Below are 19,005 nucleotides of genomic sequence, written 5' to 3'. Positions count from 1 at the left end.
ATAAGTATGGGCACACAATATCTCACGTTATCCAGGAAGGACCAGTACTTTCAGCTATGAGTACTTCAACCCAGACCAAAAGAGACAGTTTGTAAAGTAACAGATCTGTCCACATCTACAGAACTCCATCAGCTGCTTCCAAATGATTCAGAGCTTGACCAAATTAGAAGAGAACATTGTATTTTCTTAATGAACTTTGCATACCTGAGAAAAGCAGAAACTCAATTTCATTAAAAATCCTTCATAATTCCTATCCATCTACTACCCTCCACCATAAGTCTTTAAGAGTCACTAAAACTGCATTCTAGTTTGTTGTCTATAAATCATTTTCCCTCACAGAGGCATGCATGACTTGGAATGTTTTAGCCCCTCTCTGGCTGCTCCATCATGCCATTCTGATGACTCTGTTGGTGCCATAGGGTGGAAGGGGGCATCAGATTGAGTTAGAGATCTGGTTTTCAGCTCTAGCGTGGATACTTAACTGTGCCATCTTCCTTAGTCACATAGATTTCCCTCAGTTTTCTCATTTGGAAATAAGCATAATAACTCTTCATTGAGTGATGTAAATGCTTGACTATTTCATAAGATTATTGTGAAGAATAAAATGATAATATATATGAAAGTTCTTCGTAAAATGCAAATCCCTTACAGAAGTTATTTATTGTGTAAACAGTAGTTCAGAAAGAAGTTTTGTAGATGTGATTGATTTGCTTGATCTTCGAGAATCATTCTTTAGTTCCAATTTTGCAAGACAGTCCAGATTTATCCATGTCATTGAAGACAATATTAATAGCACTCCTTTTCACTCTTAAAAGTTTGAGTGGTCACCCTACTCTTTAATCATCATAGGTAGGAGGTTGAGTGCAGAGTACAGCTGCAAGTTTACTTACACCAAAATTCTGTTTCCCTTTAAACTGTTCCTTCTGAGAATCAATAACTTAATTTTATTCCAACAATGTTACATCTATTGGGAAACAATGTGGAATTTTCATAATGTTAAATTACTTCTTATACCTTGGTTTTATTCCAAGGAGCAGTGATGTGAGGGTAGAAATGAGAGGGAGACAAAGAATTATAGAAAATCCACTATTGACTTGGAACTATTCAATTGTATTTTTTCCTTTTTGAAAACCTGTGTCTAAAGATAAGTTTTTTAACTAGTTTTAGTTATTAAAACTTAAAATGGTAACTGCTAGCATTTGTGTTTTTAAAAGTCTGCTGTCAAGTATAAGATTGCTGTTGGTTTGCTCCATTGGTGCATGTTAATGGAAGTACAAAGGCTCTGAAAATTAGCTAAGGTGGTTTGCTCATTCATTCATTCATTCATTCATTCACTCAACAAATACTTACTGAATATCCTCCTTTCTGCCAGACACAGCCCTGGGCACTGGAAATACAACAGTGAATAAAGCCAAGGCTTGGCTCCTGCCCAGCCAGCCTCATTCACAGCTGTCACAGCTATCGGGGTTATAGACATTCCAGCACCAAAGTGAATTTCTTATTCATGTAATCAGAAGGATTACAGACTTTAAACATCTTTTTCACTCTACAGTTCAGTATTTTTTAGTGCCAGGTTCCTAAATCAACCCAAATCATCCAGCACAGCATGGTCACTGTGCATCTCATACTTCTGAAATGTTGCCTTCATGCTTAACGTCCTCACATTGAATTCCAAGTCAGTCGTGGTTGTCATTTTAGCAGAAGGCCAGTAGGAATTCTTGTACTTTTAAGCATTGGCTTTATTTATAGCGATTACTTTATATATTTGTGTAGCAGTGCAGACAGCCTTGTTTCTTAGGTGTTGCAGGTGAGTGTGTCTGTGCATGTGTCCCATATGTTATTAAGTCTTCTTTTCAAAAAATGTTTTAAATTTTGTGGGAAATTTAGCATGTACTTGAAAACAAGCTTGGCTTTTATAATAAAGATGGTTGTCAGGTTTTACAGTTAAATAAAAGTTTTTGAGTGAGTAAAACTCATTAAGGAATTTTTTTTAAGTAGTAAATCATTGTTAAAAACCTTTCTTCTAACTTCATTTTTGGCTTTTGTTTTCAGCTCATTCTTTCTTCAAAATACCATTTTGGTACGACTCTCATTTCCTTTTACCAATACTTACCCCCCTCCCATGGCCCTTAATAAAGTACCTGAGGAGAGTCCGCGTGTCCATTTTCTAGTGTCAGAAGAAAACCTTTTGGAACCAGGGGCTATATTTTCCTACATTTAAAGAAAGGGGGGGGGAATGAAACCTCTTAAATGATTAGTAAATCTGAAAAATAATTATCATAATGAGTCTGAACTAATGAGGGGTTCATATCGCCAATGTTTTAAAAAAACATACCTTAAAGCAGAGAAAAAGCATAAAATATCACCCAGTCCTGCAGGCTGCCAGGTTTATGCAGGGTCCTAATGGGCAGTTTTTATTTCCCTTAAATATACAAATTCTGTGAAGTTTAGGAGGCATGTGGGATGCAAGCCTTTAAATTTGTTGCTGAAGTACTATCATGTTGTCACTAAAATATTATTTCTTTTTTTTATTTTTTAACTTTGATTTATTTTAAGTGTATTTTTCCAGGACCCATCAGCTCTGAGTCAAGTAGTTGTTTCAATCTAGTTGTGGAGGGCGCAGCTCACAGTGGCCCATGTGGGGATTGAAACTGCAACCTTGTTAAGAGCACCGCGCTCTAACCAACTGAGTTAATATGCTCCTAAAGAATCATTTCAATATGGTTCTATTTTTAACATAAGATCTGAAAATCGTGATGTCACTCTAGAAGAGGGGAAAATAAACCTGATTTTAAATGTAATTATTATCACCATAGTTACTATTGTTTTACTTTTTATATTGAACAGGCTGAATGAACCAAAGAGTGTATCCCTCTGTTTGAAACCCCCAGTGGCATCCCCCTCAGAGTATAATCCAAAAGCCTCACCAGGCCCCAGTGTCTCTGGCCCCATCACTTACTGATCTCATTCTACTCCAGTGGCCCAGATCTCCCTGTTGTTTCTTGAACACCATAGGTACTCATGACCTCAGGGCCTTTGCACTTGTTTTCCATCTTCTGGCTTCCAGCACGGCTGGCTTCCTGACTTCAGTCACCTTTTTCCATGTAAAGTTACCATCACAGTGAGATTGCCCTTGGCCCCTATCTAAAATGTTCACCATCCCCTTCCTACCATTTCACTACCCCCTTTATTCCTTTGTTGTCTCCTTAACATTTATCTCAGCCTAACATACCATATATTTTTCCCTTTTCTTCATTCTGTATATTTTAGTTATTTATCCTGTTTAGTAAATTTTCCCTGAGTTGAAAGCAAACCCCATTTGGGTAAAGATTTCCATCTTTTTTGTTGACTCCTTTCTTTTCAGCACATAGAAGAATGCCTGCTGTGTGGTAGATGTTCATGTGTTCAGGGAATGAATGGATTTACCAAAACTTATAATATCATGGGCTAGGTGCTATCCCAGCGCTGTTACAGCATTATTTTATTTAATCCTTCTGATGATGTGAGATAAGGTCTATTGTGTCTTCATGGTATAGGTACTAAGTAAAAACCCATGAAAGCCATGTCATAGCTTGAGACTTAGAGAGGTGGGTAAGCAACTTGGCCAAACTTACACAGCGAGTGAGTGACAGAGCAGGAACTGAACTCATGCCTGTCTGACTCAAGCCAGGCTCTTCACATCTAACTTGTGAACATCTATTCAGAATAACTGCACTTAGGAGTGAGTCTATTTATTATTAAGGGACAGACCTTTCAATGCATAAAAATGATAGAAGTTCAGTGGCTTAGGAACTCAAAATATCATATATATCGATTGATGAAAATAGCCAAAAGGCTACAGTTACGTTATGTTTTTACATAACTTTTTGCTGTGTCTTTTTATTTTTATTTTTTTCCAGTTGTATTGACGTATAATTGACATACAGCACTGTATAAGTTTAAAATGTACAAGATAATGACTTGACTTACATATATTGTGAAATGATTACCACAATACGTTTAGCTAACATCCATCATCTTATGTAGATACAGTAGAAAAAAGGTTTAAAAAAAATGGGTCTTTTTCCTTGTGATAAGAGCTCTTAGACTCTATTCTTTTGTAGAAAGTTTATAGATAGAAGAAAAATGCTTGCAAATTCTTAGCAAAATTATATAAAACTGTATCACTGAAACTGTAGTCATGTGTACTAATTGTTATAAGACGTAATATTTTATTCATCAAATTTACTGGACAAAAAGATATTTATCAGTGTATATCATTAGATTTTTTTTTTTTTTTAATCTGCTCTTCCTCTCATGTTTTTTATGTCATTTTCAGACCCTCCACCTGTGCTACGGGTTGATGATCGGCAGCGGCTGGCCCGGGAGCGACGTGAGGAGCGGGAAAAGCAGCTAGGTATCTGCAGCTCTTGTTTGATCTTTCTGGCACACTGTTGTTGAAATGGTGCTTTTCCCCTCTAGGGTAATGGACGCTTAACACCGAGCAGTTGGATATCATTATAATACCCATGCTGTCTACATGCCTTTTGAGTTTTGCAGATGGATTGAAAAACATAATTTGATATGTGATATAAACATAAGACTACATTTTAAGCAACAATAAAGTCTGGCCCAGGATTAGGGTCACCTTTACTTCTTATATTGTAATCACAGTTTAATGTGGCACTGGAGGGCATGTATATTTGAGAGGCATGATGGCTCAGCTTACATTTTACAGCTTCAAAAATACAAGGATGGTAAGCATATGGTTCTTTCTTATGTGAATAGTTATGAGACTATACACTGCTAGGGCACTTACTGCTTTCCATGTTAAAATAATGCTACGGTTGAATTTATAGACAGATGTTGCCAGTTTGCTGCCAGGAAAAGCACAAGACCTTGTGCTGAGGTGTCTGATTTTCCTTTTGTTACCTAAGGCCCTTGTGAAAGGTTCGCAACTGCAGTATTTGCCATTGAGTCACCTAGAGAGCTGGGTCACAGGACTAGCTTACCCGGAAGCCGAGATCAGAGCACTCAGCAGTCACAGTCTTCTAGAACACCGAGCAAGGATGCTGGTGCCGAAGCCTCCTTTACTTTGATGTCCATTTATGCTAAGTAGCTAAAACAGGGTACTGTCTTTATATACCTTGGGAAGATGAAATGCCTGGTCAGTGTGTCTCAGCGTTTCTGGAGTGTCTAGATATTTTAAAACTGGATTGACTTAGGTTGCCAAAATCTTTTCAGTGGATGACCCATAGATTTTCTAAAGTTCTGCTGCATTTTGTAAGAGTTAATGTTCCCGTTGGGGAACCCAGCTCCTGTATCCTATCTTTCTTATTATTCTTGTTGAAGAAAACCAGAATTTGTGAACTTGACTGGAATCTGGTTTTCAAAATCTGTTGGCATTATTTACATTTTAGCACAGACCTCTTTCTCTCCCATGCCATAATGATCATATGAAGTCACTTCTTTTGCTGCCAAGGTTTTTTCAACACAAATTTCAATGACCTGCTGGCAGTGAACAAACTCTCCTGTGTGTCTGAGCCTAGAGTTTTCACCCAGGCTGGAAGTTCACTGTGCCTGGCAGTTTGCCTGTGGGCTGGTAGGTTCCTGAAGAGCAGGGAGGTCTGAGGCCGTGGGGGCTCCCTCCTTCCCTAGACTCCTCTGCAGTCTGGAGAGCACTTGTGTGGACTGTGCCCACTGTTCCCTAGTCAACGTTGGTTTGACAAGTGGGCCAGAACCAAGAAAGAGGGAAAAGGTAGAGCCACTGAAGCAGAAAGAGGGTCCGGATGAGCAAAAAGAACAAACTAACTACTGCTCTGGGGTGATTGGTATTTGCTTGCACTCTGGTCTTGGAGCCATCTGATAATTACCACTTGTGCCCTCCCTCTCCCCTCTTTACGCCTTCCCAGTTGGGTCAGGTCCTATACTATTACATGTCTCTTTAGAGGTGCAATGTGGATTCATGTCTGCTTGAGTGGAAGTAGCTCCATAGCATCAGCCTACTCTTTTATGATTTAAATCCTACCGTGAATTAATTTTACACATTAACTCGTCCCTTTGCATTTGGGTTTCTTTGTCTTTCAAAGCGAAGCATTATTAATTTTTTGGTGGAAAGCATGAGTATGCTGGTCAAATAAAAATGATTTCACTTCTAATACTATCAAATTTAAAACTTACCGCTTTGAGCCTACAAATTCTCTCTATAAGTTGCTTAGCTTTGTATGTTGAGTGGCTAGATTTTTTAAGCTGTAGCCCCATGTTCCAATTCACACCCATGGTGCAGACCATGACTCATTAATTTTTATATTCAGAAACTTTATTTGCCAGGTATTGCATTAAAAAGATGAATAAAGGTTGAGACCCAACCCTGTCGGGCTAGCTGCAGTCCATGGGGAGGCAGATGAACACACAGCAATTATAATACAGGGTGGTTTTGAAGAGTTACACACAGGGGCATTGAGAACCCCCAGAAGTACCTAACCCAGCCTGGGGCTGTCAGGTGCCACCTGAGTTCCAACCAAAGGATGAAGAAGACTGGAGAGCAGTGATGCAAGCACAAGTGAGAAGAAGGCATTTGGAAACACACCCAACATGCTCCTCAGATTGTTATGTGGGTCAAAGTAAATATCGATTATTATATTATCCCATTATCACAACTTTTCTGGTGAGCTAGTGTATCATATACAGTCTTCCTCTGTTTTCTTATCCTTGCCATGTTAAATATCGTAGTTTTCCTTAATTCTGATCTCATCTCTCCTTACATTCTTAGCAATCATGATTTTAATGAAATACATCAATTCTGATTTTTTCTTTGCATTAATTGTATTGTATTTTTAAATGTTGTGACTGTCTTTTGGCCTGTTCTTTTCCCCTTAAACCATCATACTGTGTTTCCCCGAAAATAAGACCGGGTCTTGTATTAATATTTGATCCAAAAGACTCATTACGGTTTATGTTCAGGGGATGTCATCCTGAAAAATCATGCTAGGGCTTAGTTTCCAGTTAGGTCTGATTTTCAGGGAAACATGGTAGTAGAAACTGTCTTAAGAGTCTCCGTTGAATCTTCATAAATATAAATATACAAATATACATGCAAATGCACATATGTACATTTGTAGAAGAGTCATCTAAAATCTAGCATCAAAATTAAGCTATGCCTTAGAATATATATGGGTAATTTCTAAGAAATCTTTAGTACTAGAAGAAAATCAAAGGGCATACCTGACAAACTACCCACAAACTTTGCTTTGCAGAAGCTGTGGTAGCAGTTGAATATTTTTTGAAGAGGGGTGGACTGTTACTTAATAGCGGATCTTTGGGCCATGAATTTTTGAAAACAAAACAGCTGGTAATATCAATATTACGAACTTTAAAGATTTCCAAGTTAAAAAAAAGGGAGGGGGAATACAATCGAGAAATTCCAACAAAGCAAAATTTAAAGTGATTGGCTAATGAGGTTGATTATTCACTGTTGGATGTAGGTTGGAATTAACATTGAAAGATTATTTGCAAGCCACATTTTTTTAAAAAGCAAGGTACAGAGAGGGAGAAGAGAGCTCTTTCTGTTTTCTTTTTGGTGGCATGTCATGTTTGTACTGTTTTGCAAACGGGAAGGACCTATTAATAACTTTCTGCGGGTTAAACCTCTGAGTCATACGTCCATGTTTTTATGGAAGGATTATGTCATGTGACCTGTTCTTTCTACATTATTTTTCCATTTATCACATAAAATCAGGTGTAATTCTTCATGTTTGGGACTTGTTTATTATCTGCCTGCCCCCAGTGGAATATAAGCTCCATACGAGAAAGGACTTGGGTAGTTTTTTTTATTTCTGTAGCCCAGTACCCAGAGCAGTGTCTTGACACATAGTGTCACTTTGTGCATTTTTATGTAAGTACAAAAGAATGCGGCAGTTATACTGCGAATTAGTTAAGACATTGCCAAATTATCAGGTAATACGCCTTTACAATAGTTCAAACAAGTTTTAAATTCCTAAGCATTTTCTCAGACGAACAAGGATATAAAGATAATCTCTAAAATAGTTCTGCCTTAAAACTGCTTGTTTTTCATATACTGTGTGTTATAAAACTAATAGTCTTACAATATGTTGACAAAATTCAACAGAGTATTTAAGGAATGTTTAACAGACAAATACTCTTCGGAATTTATGGAGATATAGTGCTTCCCTTTTTGAAGATGATACAGATTAAGTTTTAGGAATTGATGTAAATAGAGTCACATTCCCCACTAGGGCTTTCTGGGATTCTATAAATCATGAAAGATTATCAAAGAATTGTGTAATTGTCTCATACAGCTCATGAAGAAAAATTTAAGCTTATAAAATCTATCATTCATATTGGAATTCGTAGCCAAGTTCAGAGCTGTACAAGAGATCTATAATAATGTGACATATTAGAAACAACAATAAGATAATATTAAAAAGGACTTTGACCCTCAAACGTCAATTAAATTATATCTGAGTTTTTTTCTCAGATCACTTCCCCAGACTTCCTTACCCTGCCAGTCATAGCTTTTGTACTTTGCCTTTTTTTTTTTTTTTCTCCTGAATCTCAATGTGTTGTCAACTCGGGGACAGCAGTATTAATGAGTGTAGTCAAGCAATAAATGATCATTTCAATCTGGCTTAGAATGTTTATCTCAAAATGTTGATAGGGAAGTTAGAATTCATTAGTAAACAACCAATAATGCTGAAACAGCCCCTGATGTCACACTTCACAGATTAGGACAGTCACTGGTTTTGACAAGGCTACCCCCCAAAAAGGGATGGACTTTGGGAAAGCGTTCTTTCTAATCCCGATTTCTACTGGATACAACTTTGGCAGATCTATGGTCAAGCTTGGCACCTGGTTTCCTCAAGTTGTCACTTAATGAATGTAGTGCACGAAAGCTCCGAAGGCGGTCAGGCAGGTTGTGAACAGCTCAGGGATCTGAATACACGTGAGTGGGAGGGATATGGAGATTAGCACATACCAAAGCAGCTATATCATGAGTCAGGCTCAGGACTGCAAAGAATAAATGCTTGTTGTGGGATGGATTAGGTAACTCAGAGGCTGAAGCTTTAACATAAAATGAATCATTATGACTAAGCAGCCATTATTTGTTTCTTTCAAATTTGCTTTGCCTTTCCGGCTAAAGATGAAAAGATCTTAAAACCTGAAAAGTAAGGGCTCTTGTAAAGAGGTGATGATAAAGGCTAAGACTGACATTAGAAGGAGGTCAGGATCGTCACAATGGGTGACCAACTTGTCCCAATCTAGAGGAGGAGCTTAGTCATACTAGGGAGGTGTTCCAAATCATGTTTTAGCAAATGGCTCATTGTTTACTTCTGGAGTCAGACAATCCAGAGTTTGAATTCCAGTTCCAGCACAGGCCTATCATGAGATGTCAGACAGGTTACTTCACTTCTCTGTGTCTCAGACTTCTCATAATAAATAAGTTTAATAGCAGTGTGTGCCTCATAGATTGGCTGTGAAGATAATACATGAAATCACTTGGTGTCAGCACAAAACAAGAGGTGCAGACCTCTCACCATGATGCGAATAGTGATCCAGATGAGGATGGAAGGGTATGTGGTTCCACATATTGACTTAGATGCCTGGGATTGGAGAGGCAGGGGGAGAGGGATGTGTGTGCTTCCTGTTCTAGCAGGGCAGGGCTTGGTGAGACAGCCCGGTGAAGAGGATGGCAACATTTCTGAGAAGTGAGAGTGAATTAGGGTTGAGGCAGTAACAAAGATTCCAAGGACAACCATTGCTTTGTGTCCTTTAGCAAAATCCCATTTACTTTAGCAGAGGCTGCACATTCCTTTAAGCCTAGCCATGAAGATAAGTTTTCACACTGTGTTGCTTTCTTATCTCAAAGTCTTTCCGCCCATGCATAAGGAAGGTCTTCCACAGGTATAAACCGCTGTCCCAGCACCTCAGGCCCATTAGCCTGTCACAATGTCCAGGGAAGAAGACAGAGTAGGAAGTGCTCTTATGTGTCCATTCCACGGCCCCCTTCCTAGGGTTGACTGGTGAGCTTGGTTAAGCCATTGGATTCCTCAGGGGCAGGAGACATTGTTGTGAGTATCCTGCGAGGCCACACTTGTTATTACCAGGCAGTTCTCCAGTATAATATTAAAATGAGAGGTGAGTTGGAAGAACACTAGTTGAAATGAATAGTTGAGAAGGCTTTGAATTAACACTGAGGCCCTATGTAAGTCACTTGGTTTGGAAGTCAAGCAGTCCTTTAACTCTTTAACTCATTTATTCATCAAACTTATTTTAACTATCCGCTAAGCTAGACATTGTGAATATGGGGAAGAATTCACAAACATATAAAAGCAGAGGAGTTAACAACCTGGAGAACAGGTACTATGATGGAAATCTGATTGGAGCTGTTGGAGTACCCTTGCTCTCCAGGGGTCTTCAGAGGAACGAGACTTGACCGATAGTCTGTTTACCTGATGGGAAGTGGTGTTTTGGGCTGTCTACATAAGAATCGTCCAAACCTGTAGAGAATTTTTATAAGAGTTTATTTGAGCCAAACTGACGACAGTTGCTGGGAAGCAAGATCTCAAATGCTTCAGAGAATAACAGTTTCGCAGCTTCTTTTATGCATTTGGAATTAAGGCAGGAACATGAGGAAGATCACATGTAGGTGGGAAACAGCAAGGCGGGGACTGGATCACGCAGGGCACCGCGTCTAATAGTATATGATCATATGCCAAGCTAAGTAGTTGAACAGGGGAACAAGGGCGAGATAACAGGTTTTCGAGCAGAACTATGACATTGGATTTGGTTTTGGGAGATGACCCTGAAAACAGTATGCAGGATGGACCCAAAGAGGAGAAAGACTAAACATCAGAAGTGAGAAAGGAATGAGGGCATAAATACAGTAGTAACAAAAAGATTGGAAAGAAGACAGAATTTGAGAGACAGTTCTGATGTAAAAATAATGGGGTCAATTGTTTGGGTGTGTTGAGTTAGTTTAGAGCATCCATAAGGAAGGAATTTTTTCAACTGCTTTACTGAGATATAAGAGATTCAATGAGGGAGAAATTGAGGAGCGTCCTGAGGTGCCTAACTTTGTAGCCCGTTTGAAGATCGTTAATCTGTTATCGGAACATAGAAAACAGAGCAGGTTCCGGCATAAGGTAAGGACAATTATACAAAGGATCAATAAGGTGATGTGATGGATCTGATTGGGAAATTCAAGTGGAAACTTCGGGCAGGCAGATGCAAATATGGAGGAAATACTGTATAGTACCTGAGAGTACAGGCTTTGGCATCAGAGCTGAATTAAAATTGCAACTTCTTCTTTTAGACCATGCCGTCTTGGGAGAGCTATTTAACTCCTTTGCTTTTTTTCTTTTTTTTCCCCTCATTTGACCTTTAGTTCCATTTCGTCTGGTAGTAATATTCCCACATTTATTACATTTTTGTTTTCATTTGCCTGATAGCTATTTGCTCATTCTTTATTTCGTGCTTTATCTGACACTTTGTTTTAGGTTTTGAGGGTTTTTTTTAAACATAACTTGGTGTTTGGGGTTTGAGATTGGTCTAAAAGTCTTAGTCTTAACTAATAGGCTTGGTTTTATTTGTTTTTAGCTTATTTTTAAAGCTTTGTTTTTTCCCTTTTTATGGGAGGGGCAGGGTTGGTGTTGTGGGAATGTAGGGGTCGGATTGATACAAGTAGTGTGCATTCCACGAGTCCCCTTATTAATGTGGAAGTTGTACTGTAACTTTCCATACTGTTAGTGGTTAACTTTCACTCCCACATCTTGACTATTAAATGAAATTAATTAGTACATCCTACACAGATGCTCTGTGTCCATTCCACAGCCTTCTTCCTAGGGTTGATTGATGAGCTTGGTGAAGCCATTAGATTCCTTTTTTTCCCCTAGAATTATTATTTATTTAGTACATATAGTTAATCAATGTTTTCATGGCAACATGAAAACAAATTTATTTGAATGTAATCAATAATTATTGACATAAAGCACAAAGATTAAAGTTTTAACATAAAAATCAAAACAGAAAGAAACCAAATTATAATCCTGCATATATCCTCAAAGGTAGAAACGAAAAATTGAGTCAAGGGAGTTAATTAGAAAAGCTCTTGGAGTTCATATTGTACACACACTCTAATTTAGAAGTCAGAGAGGTTAGCTGATTTTCCCGAGATCACACAGAATAAGTGACAGAATCAGCACCCAAGCTCAGATATTATCACTTGTCATTTTCTGACTCTTCATGATATTACTGGCTATTCTGCTACCCAGTGCTACCAGTAACATATTCATATCCTTCCATATTTCAATATGAAACTAAGACAACAATTGTGTATGTTTCAGAGGTTAAGTGATAATATACTCTATTCCCTGAGTGTCACGTTTTTCTTTCCTTCATATGGTAGTGAAATTTGTACTCCACCCACACAGATGTGAGCCTGTTCAGAAGGACCAGACTGGGCACTAGATTGTTGGATGTGACTAGAACAGGGAATCCGCCCAACCCAAGAGCGTGCCATCTGAGTTCTCTGCCCTATCTGTGTTCTTCCCGTTAGCTGCATTCTGTCTGTAGCAGGACAGGAATTAGAATGATCGTCAAAAACATCCACTCACTATAATTATTGACATGTACTGAGTCCCTACGATATACATGGCACTGTGCTAAGTGCTTTGTATGTTACTGCGAGCCCACCAGCCACTCTGTCAGGAAGATGGTGCCTTGGCAATCTGAGGTCACAGGGCCACAGAAGTTACTACTTGTTCAGTGGCACATAACTGGTAAGTGGCAGGACTGGGGCGGACTCAGGTTCCTGTGAAGCCAGAGCCTGTGCTCCATCCACCTCAATGCCCTGCTTTTCGTTTTAAATTTCTTTTAGTACAAGAGTCACTGTGCGTTTCTAAATGGAGTCCATATTGATAGTGGAGCTCTCCTTTGTGTGGCACTGACATACAGTGTCATTAAAATATAATCCTGATGCCCGTAGCTCAGGGATGGGATTGACCTGTTAATGTCCAGCATTTTAGAGGCTACAGTGGGTTTTCATCTCATTTTGAATCCAGGAGAAGTTTTTAACTTCACAAGAGTAAAGGTTAATGATATTCATTGCAGTTCCTTTTTTGGGGTGCTATTCCTTCATACAACTGCCTCTGTGAAATCAGTGATTGTTAGCGAATGAGTTGTCTTAGTCTGCTCAGAAATACCACAGGCTGAGAGGCATAAACAACAGTAAGTTATTTTCTCACAGTTCTGGGGGTGGAAAGTTCAAGATCAAGGTTCCAATAGAGTTCAGTTTCTGATGAGAGCTCTTCCTGGCTTGCAGAAGGCTGCTTTGTTCTCATATGAGCATCTAAGCATGAAGACAGAAGGGGAGAAAGCTCACTGGTGTCTTTTTTATAAGGACTGTAATCTTATTGGATTAGGACTCTACCCTTATGACCTCACTTAATGGTGATTAAAGGCTCTGTCTCCAAATACAGTCACAGAAGTAGGGCTTCAACATATGAATGGGGAGTGGAGGTGGGGTAGACACAGTTTAGTCCACAGCAATTGTTGATTTTTTCTTGTGTTCAAAAGTCTCATTTCTTAATGCTATAAGCCTTTCATGTTATCTGTCATCTTTAGGTAATATTTTAAATAACTAAACCTCTTAGACTAAATTAACTTATAATTCTTATTAAAATATTGAAATATCTCATGTGTCATCCTTCAATTTAAAAGGTTTATGAACTGTACGTGGTAATAATCCTGGCACTCACCAGCATACTCTGCAATAACACGAAAGTATTGTTATATAGGCATATTTCACCATCGTTTGCCTGTTTCAGCGTTGTTTGCCTATTCTCTTCTCTGTATTCTCTGTCTTTTAAAAAGACAGTTGTTTAAAGAAGGCTCTGCAATCGGATCTTTACTTCCTGGTAGAAAACAGAAGTGGCACTCAATAAGGGTTTGATAGATATGTTCTTCCTTTACAAGATTATTAGGGGTAAAAGTAATTATAATTGTAATAATGTCTAGCCCTGTTAAGATTTATAACACAACCTCAAGAACTACCTTTAACTTTCTGAATTGAAATCATAATGATGACAATGATGGTAGTCATAACTAATATTTATTGAAAGTTTACTAAGTGCAGAGAGCTATTCTACCCATGTTAAGTGAAATTATTCTTTTAATCCTCACAGTAAACCTATGAGGAAGGTCCAATGTTACCTACAATTTACCCTAACAGAAGTGAGGCATAGAGAGGTTAAGTAATTTGCAACAACGGGAGCAAAGATGGGGGGAGAAACATGTTAATTTGGAAGGTGTAGTAAGGACACAGGTCTACTGCGACGACAATGGAGAGGCTATTCTGGGGAGCAATGCAGAGTAAGGCCAAATTAGGTAAGACTTTAGAAATCAGGGGAATTTGAACTTAATGAGGAAATATCCGTAGGTATTCAGGATCAACAAAGTAGATTGATGAAAAACATTATTTAAGGAAAATTAATCAGTGAATTGATTAACTCTTATTTTATAAATTTTACCTTACCACTTTTTAAAATATTTTCTTAATATTTTACAAACATCCTTTATCTCTTATTTTGTCTTGTTAGCTTCTAGATCTCTTACAGGAAAGGAAGGTATTCATACATGTCCTCAAAGAATCTGAAATTTTCCTCCAAACGGGGTATAAAAGTCAAAGACTATGTAGTTTGAAAGCTAAGTGTTAAGAAATAGATGTTCCATATTACGTGCCCACAGGTTTTAGGGTATAGATCTGTTTCTTTTTTTGCCTGTGAACTTCATATATCGTTGGTGAGAGTATAAATTGGTGTGATCAGTACAGAGGACAGTATGACAACATCAGGTCACCCTGAGTGATCTCAGAAGACAAACTCATCTTGAATTTGCCCTTGTTTTCTCCTCCCACAAAAGTAAGGTCAATTTGGATCCCTTTCCATAGATTTGTCTCCTCAAATGAAAAGCTTTGGAAAGATTTAATGGTAGCAGAAATGCAGAATATTTACTATTAAACATTCAGAGGAAACTGAAATGTTCTGAATTTTTATTTTGTCATTAAAAACATTTTAATTTATATGTCATGTAGTGTCCTCAAGGTTTATGCTATAAATTTTGTTTGGACACTTGCCTAAATTATTAATAACTCATATTAAAGATGTGTTTAGTTAACATAGCTCGAAGCATTGTATTAAAGTTTTGTGGGGCTATATTTTCCCCTAAAATGAGGAAGGAACGTATATATGTGAAGAAGCATTTCATCACTGTACACAATTTTTTGAATTGGTGTATTTTCATTTGGCTTGTGATGTTAAGTGTTATCTAACTAGATTATGAACTCTTCAGACATAAGATCAGCTGCATATTATGTCCCTCACATTGCTTCACTGACTCGGTGTGATATGCCTGTGAGGCATTTAATATATCTTTCATCAGCTATCAGTCTTTGGGATTTTATCCCAAATCCTTTAAATGCTTTCAGAGAACCAGGGCTATGCTGAAACAAATGTAGTCACAGACTTTCAGTCTGGAGGATATCACAGTTTTTTTAAAAAGAGAAACAGATGGTATTATTGGTTTTGAGGGCATCCTATTGATATCAGAACTGAGAGCAAAGTGTATGATATATATGCATTATTCTATAGTAATAATATATTCAATTAGAGGACTGTAAGTGTTCCCAAGGAGTCGAATTCAGTGCATCTTCTTCAACTTCATTGTTAACATATCAAATTATGCTAAAAATTAACAGTAGAACCTTTTCCCTGAAAATTTGAAGAAAGCAAAGACCCGGCTTGGTTAATACAAAATCAAAGAATCTGCATTTGTGAATTGTGGGCCCCTTATAGGGCCCTCACTGTTCAAGTTTTGAACCTGCCCGTGTTTGATTTGCCTCGTTTTTCTTCCTAAAGCTGCAAGAGAAATAATCTGGTTAGAAAAAGAAGAACGAGCCAGGCAACATTATGAGAAACACCTGGAAGAGCGGAAGAAGAAGTTAGAAGAGCAGAGGCTGAAGGAAGAACGGAGGAGGGCTGCTGTGGAGGAAAAGCGAAGGCAGCGACTAGAGGAGGACAAAGTAAGCTGCCGCTTTGCGGCACAGATGGGAGGCTCGTCTATTTCAGAAATGCAGCAAACTTCTTGTGAGACTTTCCAGTAAGATGCTGGATGCATGGCAAAATTGTTTCCGAGTGAACAGCTTTACAGGTAGTCACCGTGACCGGGAAGTCAGGTAGAGAATGGTGTAATTGTTATTACTGTTGCCACAGAAACTTTCAAAGGCCATTTCTCTGGCCTAGGCTTCTAACTTATTTATGATCAGTTCATCTATACTGAAGTAGCAAGACCTTACTGCAAGGAAGTGGATTTCTGTAGGGCTTCAGCATTAACAAACATTTTCACCTAGATGGTCTCATTTAAACCCTTATTCAACCCTCGAATCTTGGCAAAAATGGAAATTTAGACTCAAAATGGACCTCCATACAAGGTCATACGACTCAGTAAATTGTGGGGTCGGGATTACCCACATCCTCAGATTCTAAATGCCATTTTTGGGATGTGGTACCCCCTGCGTTTAGCATCGGTGTAAACTAAGCCCTGCACCGCCATGCTTATGTGACTTGATAAAAGCATCACATTGCCAGTAGTAATAATAAGGGTCATTTCTCTAGGCACCTACTGTATACCAAGGGCTTTGTCAACTGAGACCAAATGATTTCAATAAGCCTCCCAAGATGATGTTATTCTCACCTTCAAATAAGGTGTAAAGATAGGAAATAGATGAGGAGTACTGAGGTCAAATTAAGTATTACCTCTTACTCCACTCTTGCTTAAGTTAAAGAAGCGTCAAGGGGCGGCTGGTTAGCTCAGGTAGTTAGAACGCATTGCTCTTAACAACAAGGTTGCCAGTTCGATCCCCACATTGGCTACTGTGAGCTGCGCCCTCCACAACTAGATTGAAACAACTACTTGACTTGGAGCTGATGGGTCCTGAAAAAACACACTTAAAATAAATTTTTTAAAAAGTTTAAAAAAAAAAGCATCAACCAACCAGGTTTAATGTAATCATCGGCTCCTCTGTTTCATTTCAGGAACGCCATGAAGCTGTTGTACGACGTACAATGGAAAGGAGCCAGAAGCCAAAGCAGAAGCATAACCGGTGGTCTTGGGGAGGCACTCTCCACGGGAGCCCCAGTGTCCACAATACAGGTAAACAGTGACCGCTTTCCAAATCACTGTGTTTTTTTCCTGGACAGTAAATGTGCAGTTGCTTCTTTCCTCTGAGTTTGTGTTTGCAAAACAAAAATCCTGCTGAAATAATTAAACTACAATTAAATGATGCTTCTATTGTTTGAGGATAAGAGGGTGATGGAGGTGAAAAAAATAAGGTTCTCTTCCTTAACACAGGTTGCTTTTCTCATTTGTTACAAAAGTTATTGAAGAGAGAACTATGCCAGGTTTCCAAGTATACATGGTAGTTTCAACTCTATATTATTTTAATTAATTTGCATAGGGTTTCAGGATTATAAAATAAGTTAACCAGTTTTATCTTTTACTCTAGAAGAATCATAGTAATTTTTATCAAAATCAAAACTATGAGCTTATGCGATCTGACCCTAAAGTATATGCAACACTAATGCTCGGTAAGAGGAAGTACAAGTTTCTGAAGCTAGAAATAGATGTCTAAGCTGTTCCCTTGTTCTTAAATGGACATAAAATACTAAAACTTGAAATTAGTGAAAGGCTTTATTTTTGTACTGTAAATTCAATACACCTTGAATTTTATATAGTGTGTCAGTTCTTTTTCATTTGTGTGAGTTTAATAACATTTTTTTTTTTTTTTTTAATTTATGTTGAAAAATCATTGTCTTACATTCTGTCCCCAGGTGGTTTTGTTGAGTCATCATTCACCTTTCTCAATTTAGCAGGCCTGGACCACCACTTCACAACTTTTGGTGGTGCTAGAAAACCGGGTACAGACCTCCCTGTGGTTGCTGATTGCCTGGCCTGTAGCTAACAACTCAGACCTAGGGCCAGAGTTCATCAATAGCTGAACCATCACCACCTTAGTCAGAATGCTTGCATAATATCCTGTGGCATAGACCTAGATCTGGGATATAGCACAGTGTTTCTTAAGTGTGGTAATATACTCAGATGACTTAAAGGTATTGAAATAATTATATGTGAAGTGTTTATTTTCTCCTTAACTGATCACTTTAGATGTAACTTTAAAAAAAATATTTTAGCTAATAAATTACCTTGGATCAAAGTACATCCAGTTTATTCCCCTCCCCACCCCCACTCAATACTGCTGCTGCCGCTTTTGTTTTAATCTAAATATGGATTTTTATTTGTTTGCTCTATTCTCTTTCGTTTTTAACATACAGTGTGTCTTCCATAACTCCTTCATTTAAAAAAATCTACAATCATGTTACCACAATTTACTTTCCTAGGGCAGTAAGCCAAGATTGAAACCCCTTTTTCTGTTGGCTCTCCACAACCAGTGGTATTCGTCGGGGCACATATCAACCCTGTGATCATAAGGCTCATTTATGTGTGACATTTCATTCTAGGGATAGTTTTACATACATTTTCCGTGAAGAAAAGCTGGCATGATATATATTTTTATAACCTTACTGAGTTTTCTTTTACTTGGCTTCATGTTTCACATATAATATGTCAGGAGTATATTCTGTTACTGATTTTCAAATGTTTTTAAGGGGAAATAAAATTACTTAGCTTTAATTTTTTTCTTCCACGCTCAGAGTTGAATATATGACCTTTATTACTGCCACTCAAAGCAAGAGAAACTAGTGTTGTATTTGTAGGCTTTTGGGTAAAATCCATGTTTATAAGGGCTATGAATTAAAGAAAATTGCTACTATACTAGAACAGAGACATTTGGAAATAATGGGAATTTGCCAGAATTCTCAAAGGTCAACATGATCTGCTGTGACATTGAAAACAGAGATCAGGTCTTACTCATTTTGAATACCTTGCTGTACAACA

General features: G+C 38.1%; 1 protein-coding gene across 8 annotated transcripts in view; it reads left to right on the top strand.

Moving 5' to 3' along the window:
* The window catches only part of MAP7 (microtubule associated protein 7), a 154,079-nt gene that overhangs the window by 99,144 nt on the left and 35,930 nt on the right, over positions 1–19,005 (top strand). For all 8 annotated transcript variants that reach the window (XM_019732717.2, XM_074333625.1, XM_019732715.2 and 5 more), the window contains 3 exons: positions 4,319–4,396; positions 15,912–16,075; positions 17,088–17,205. In XM_019732717.2, coding sequence (XP_019588276.2) covers positions 4,319–4,396; positions 15,912–16,075; positions 17,088–17,205 — 360 coding nt within the window. The remainder of the gene's footprint in view (positions 1–4,318; positions 4,397–15,911; positions 16,076–17,087; positions 17,206–19,005) is intronic.

Source organism: Rhinolophus sinicus, linkage group LG05, assembly GCF_036562045.2.
Source record: "Rhinolophus sinicus isolate RSC01 linkage group LG05, ASM3656204v1, whole genome shotgun sequence".
NCBI lineage: Eukaryota > Metazoa > Chordata > Mammalia > Chiroptera > Rhinolophidae > Rhinolophus > Rhinolophus sinicus.
Note: the sequence above shows the minus strand (reverse complement) of the source record. Positions and strands in the feature narration are given on the sequence as shown.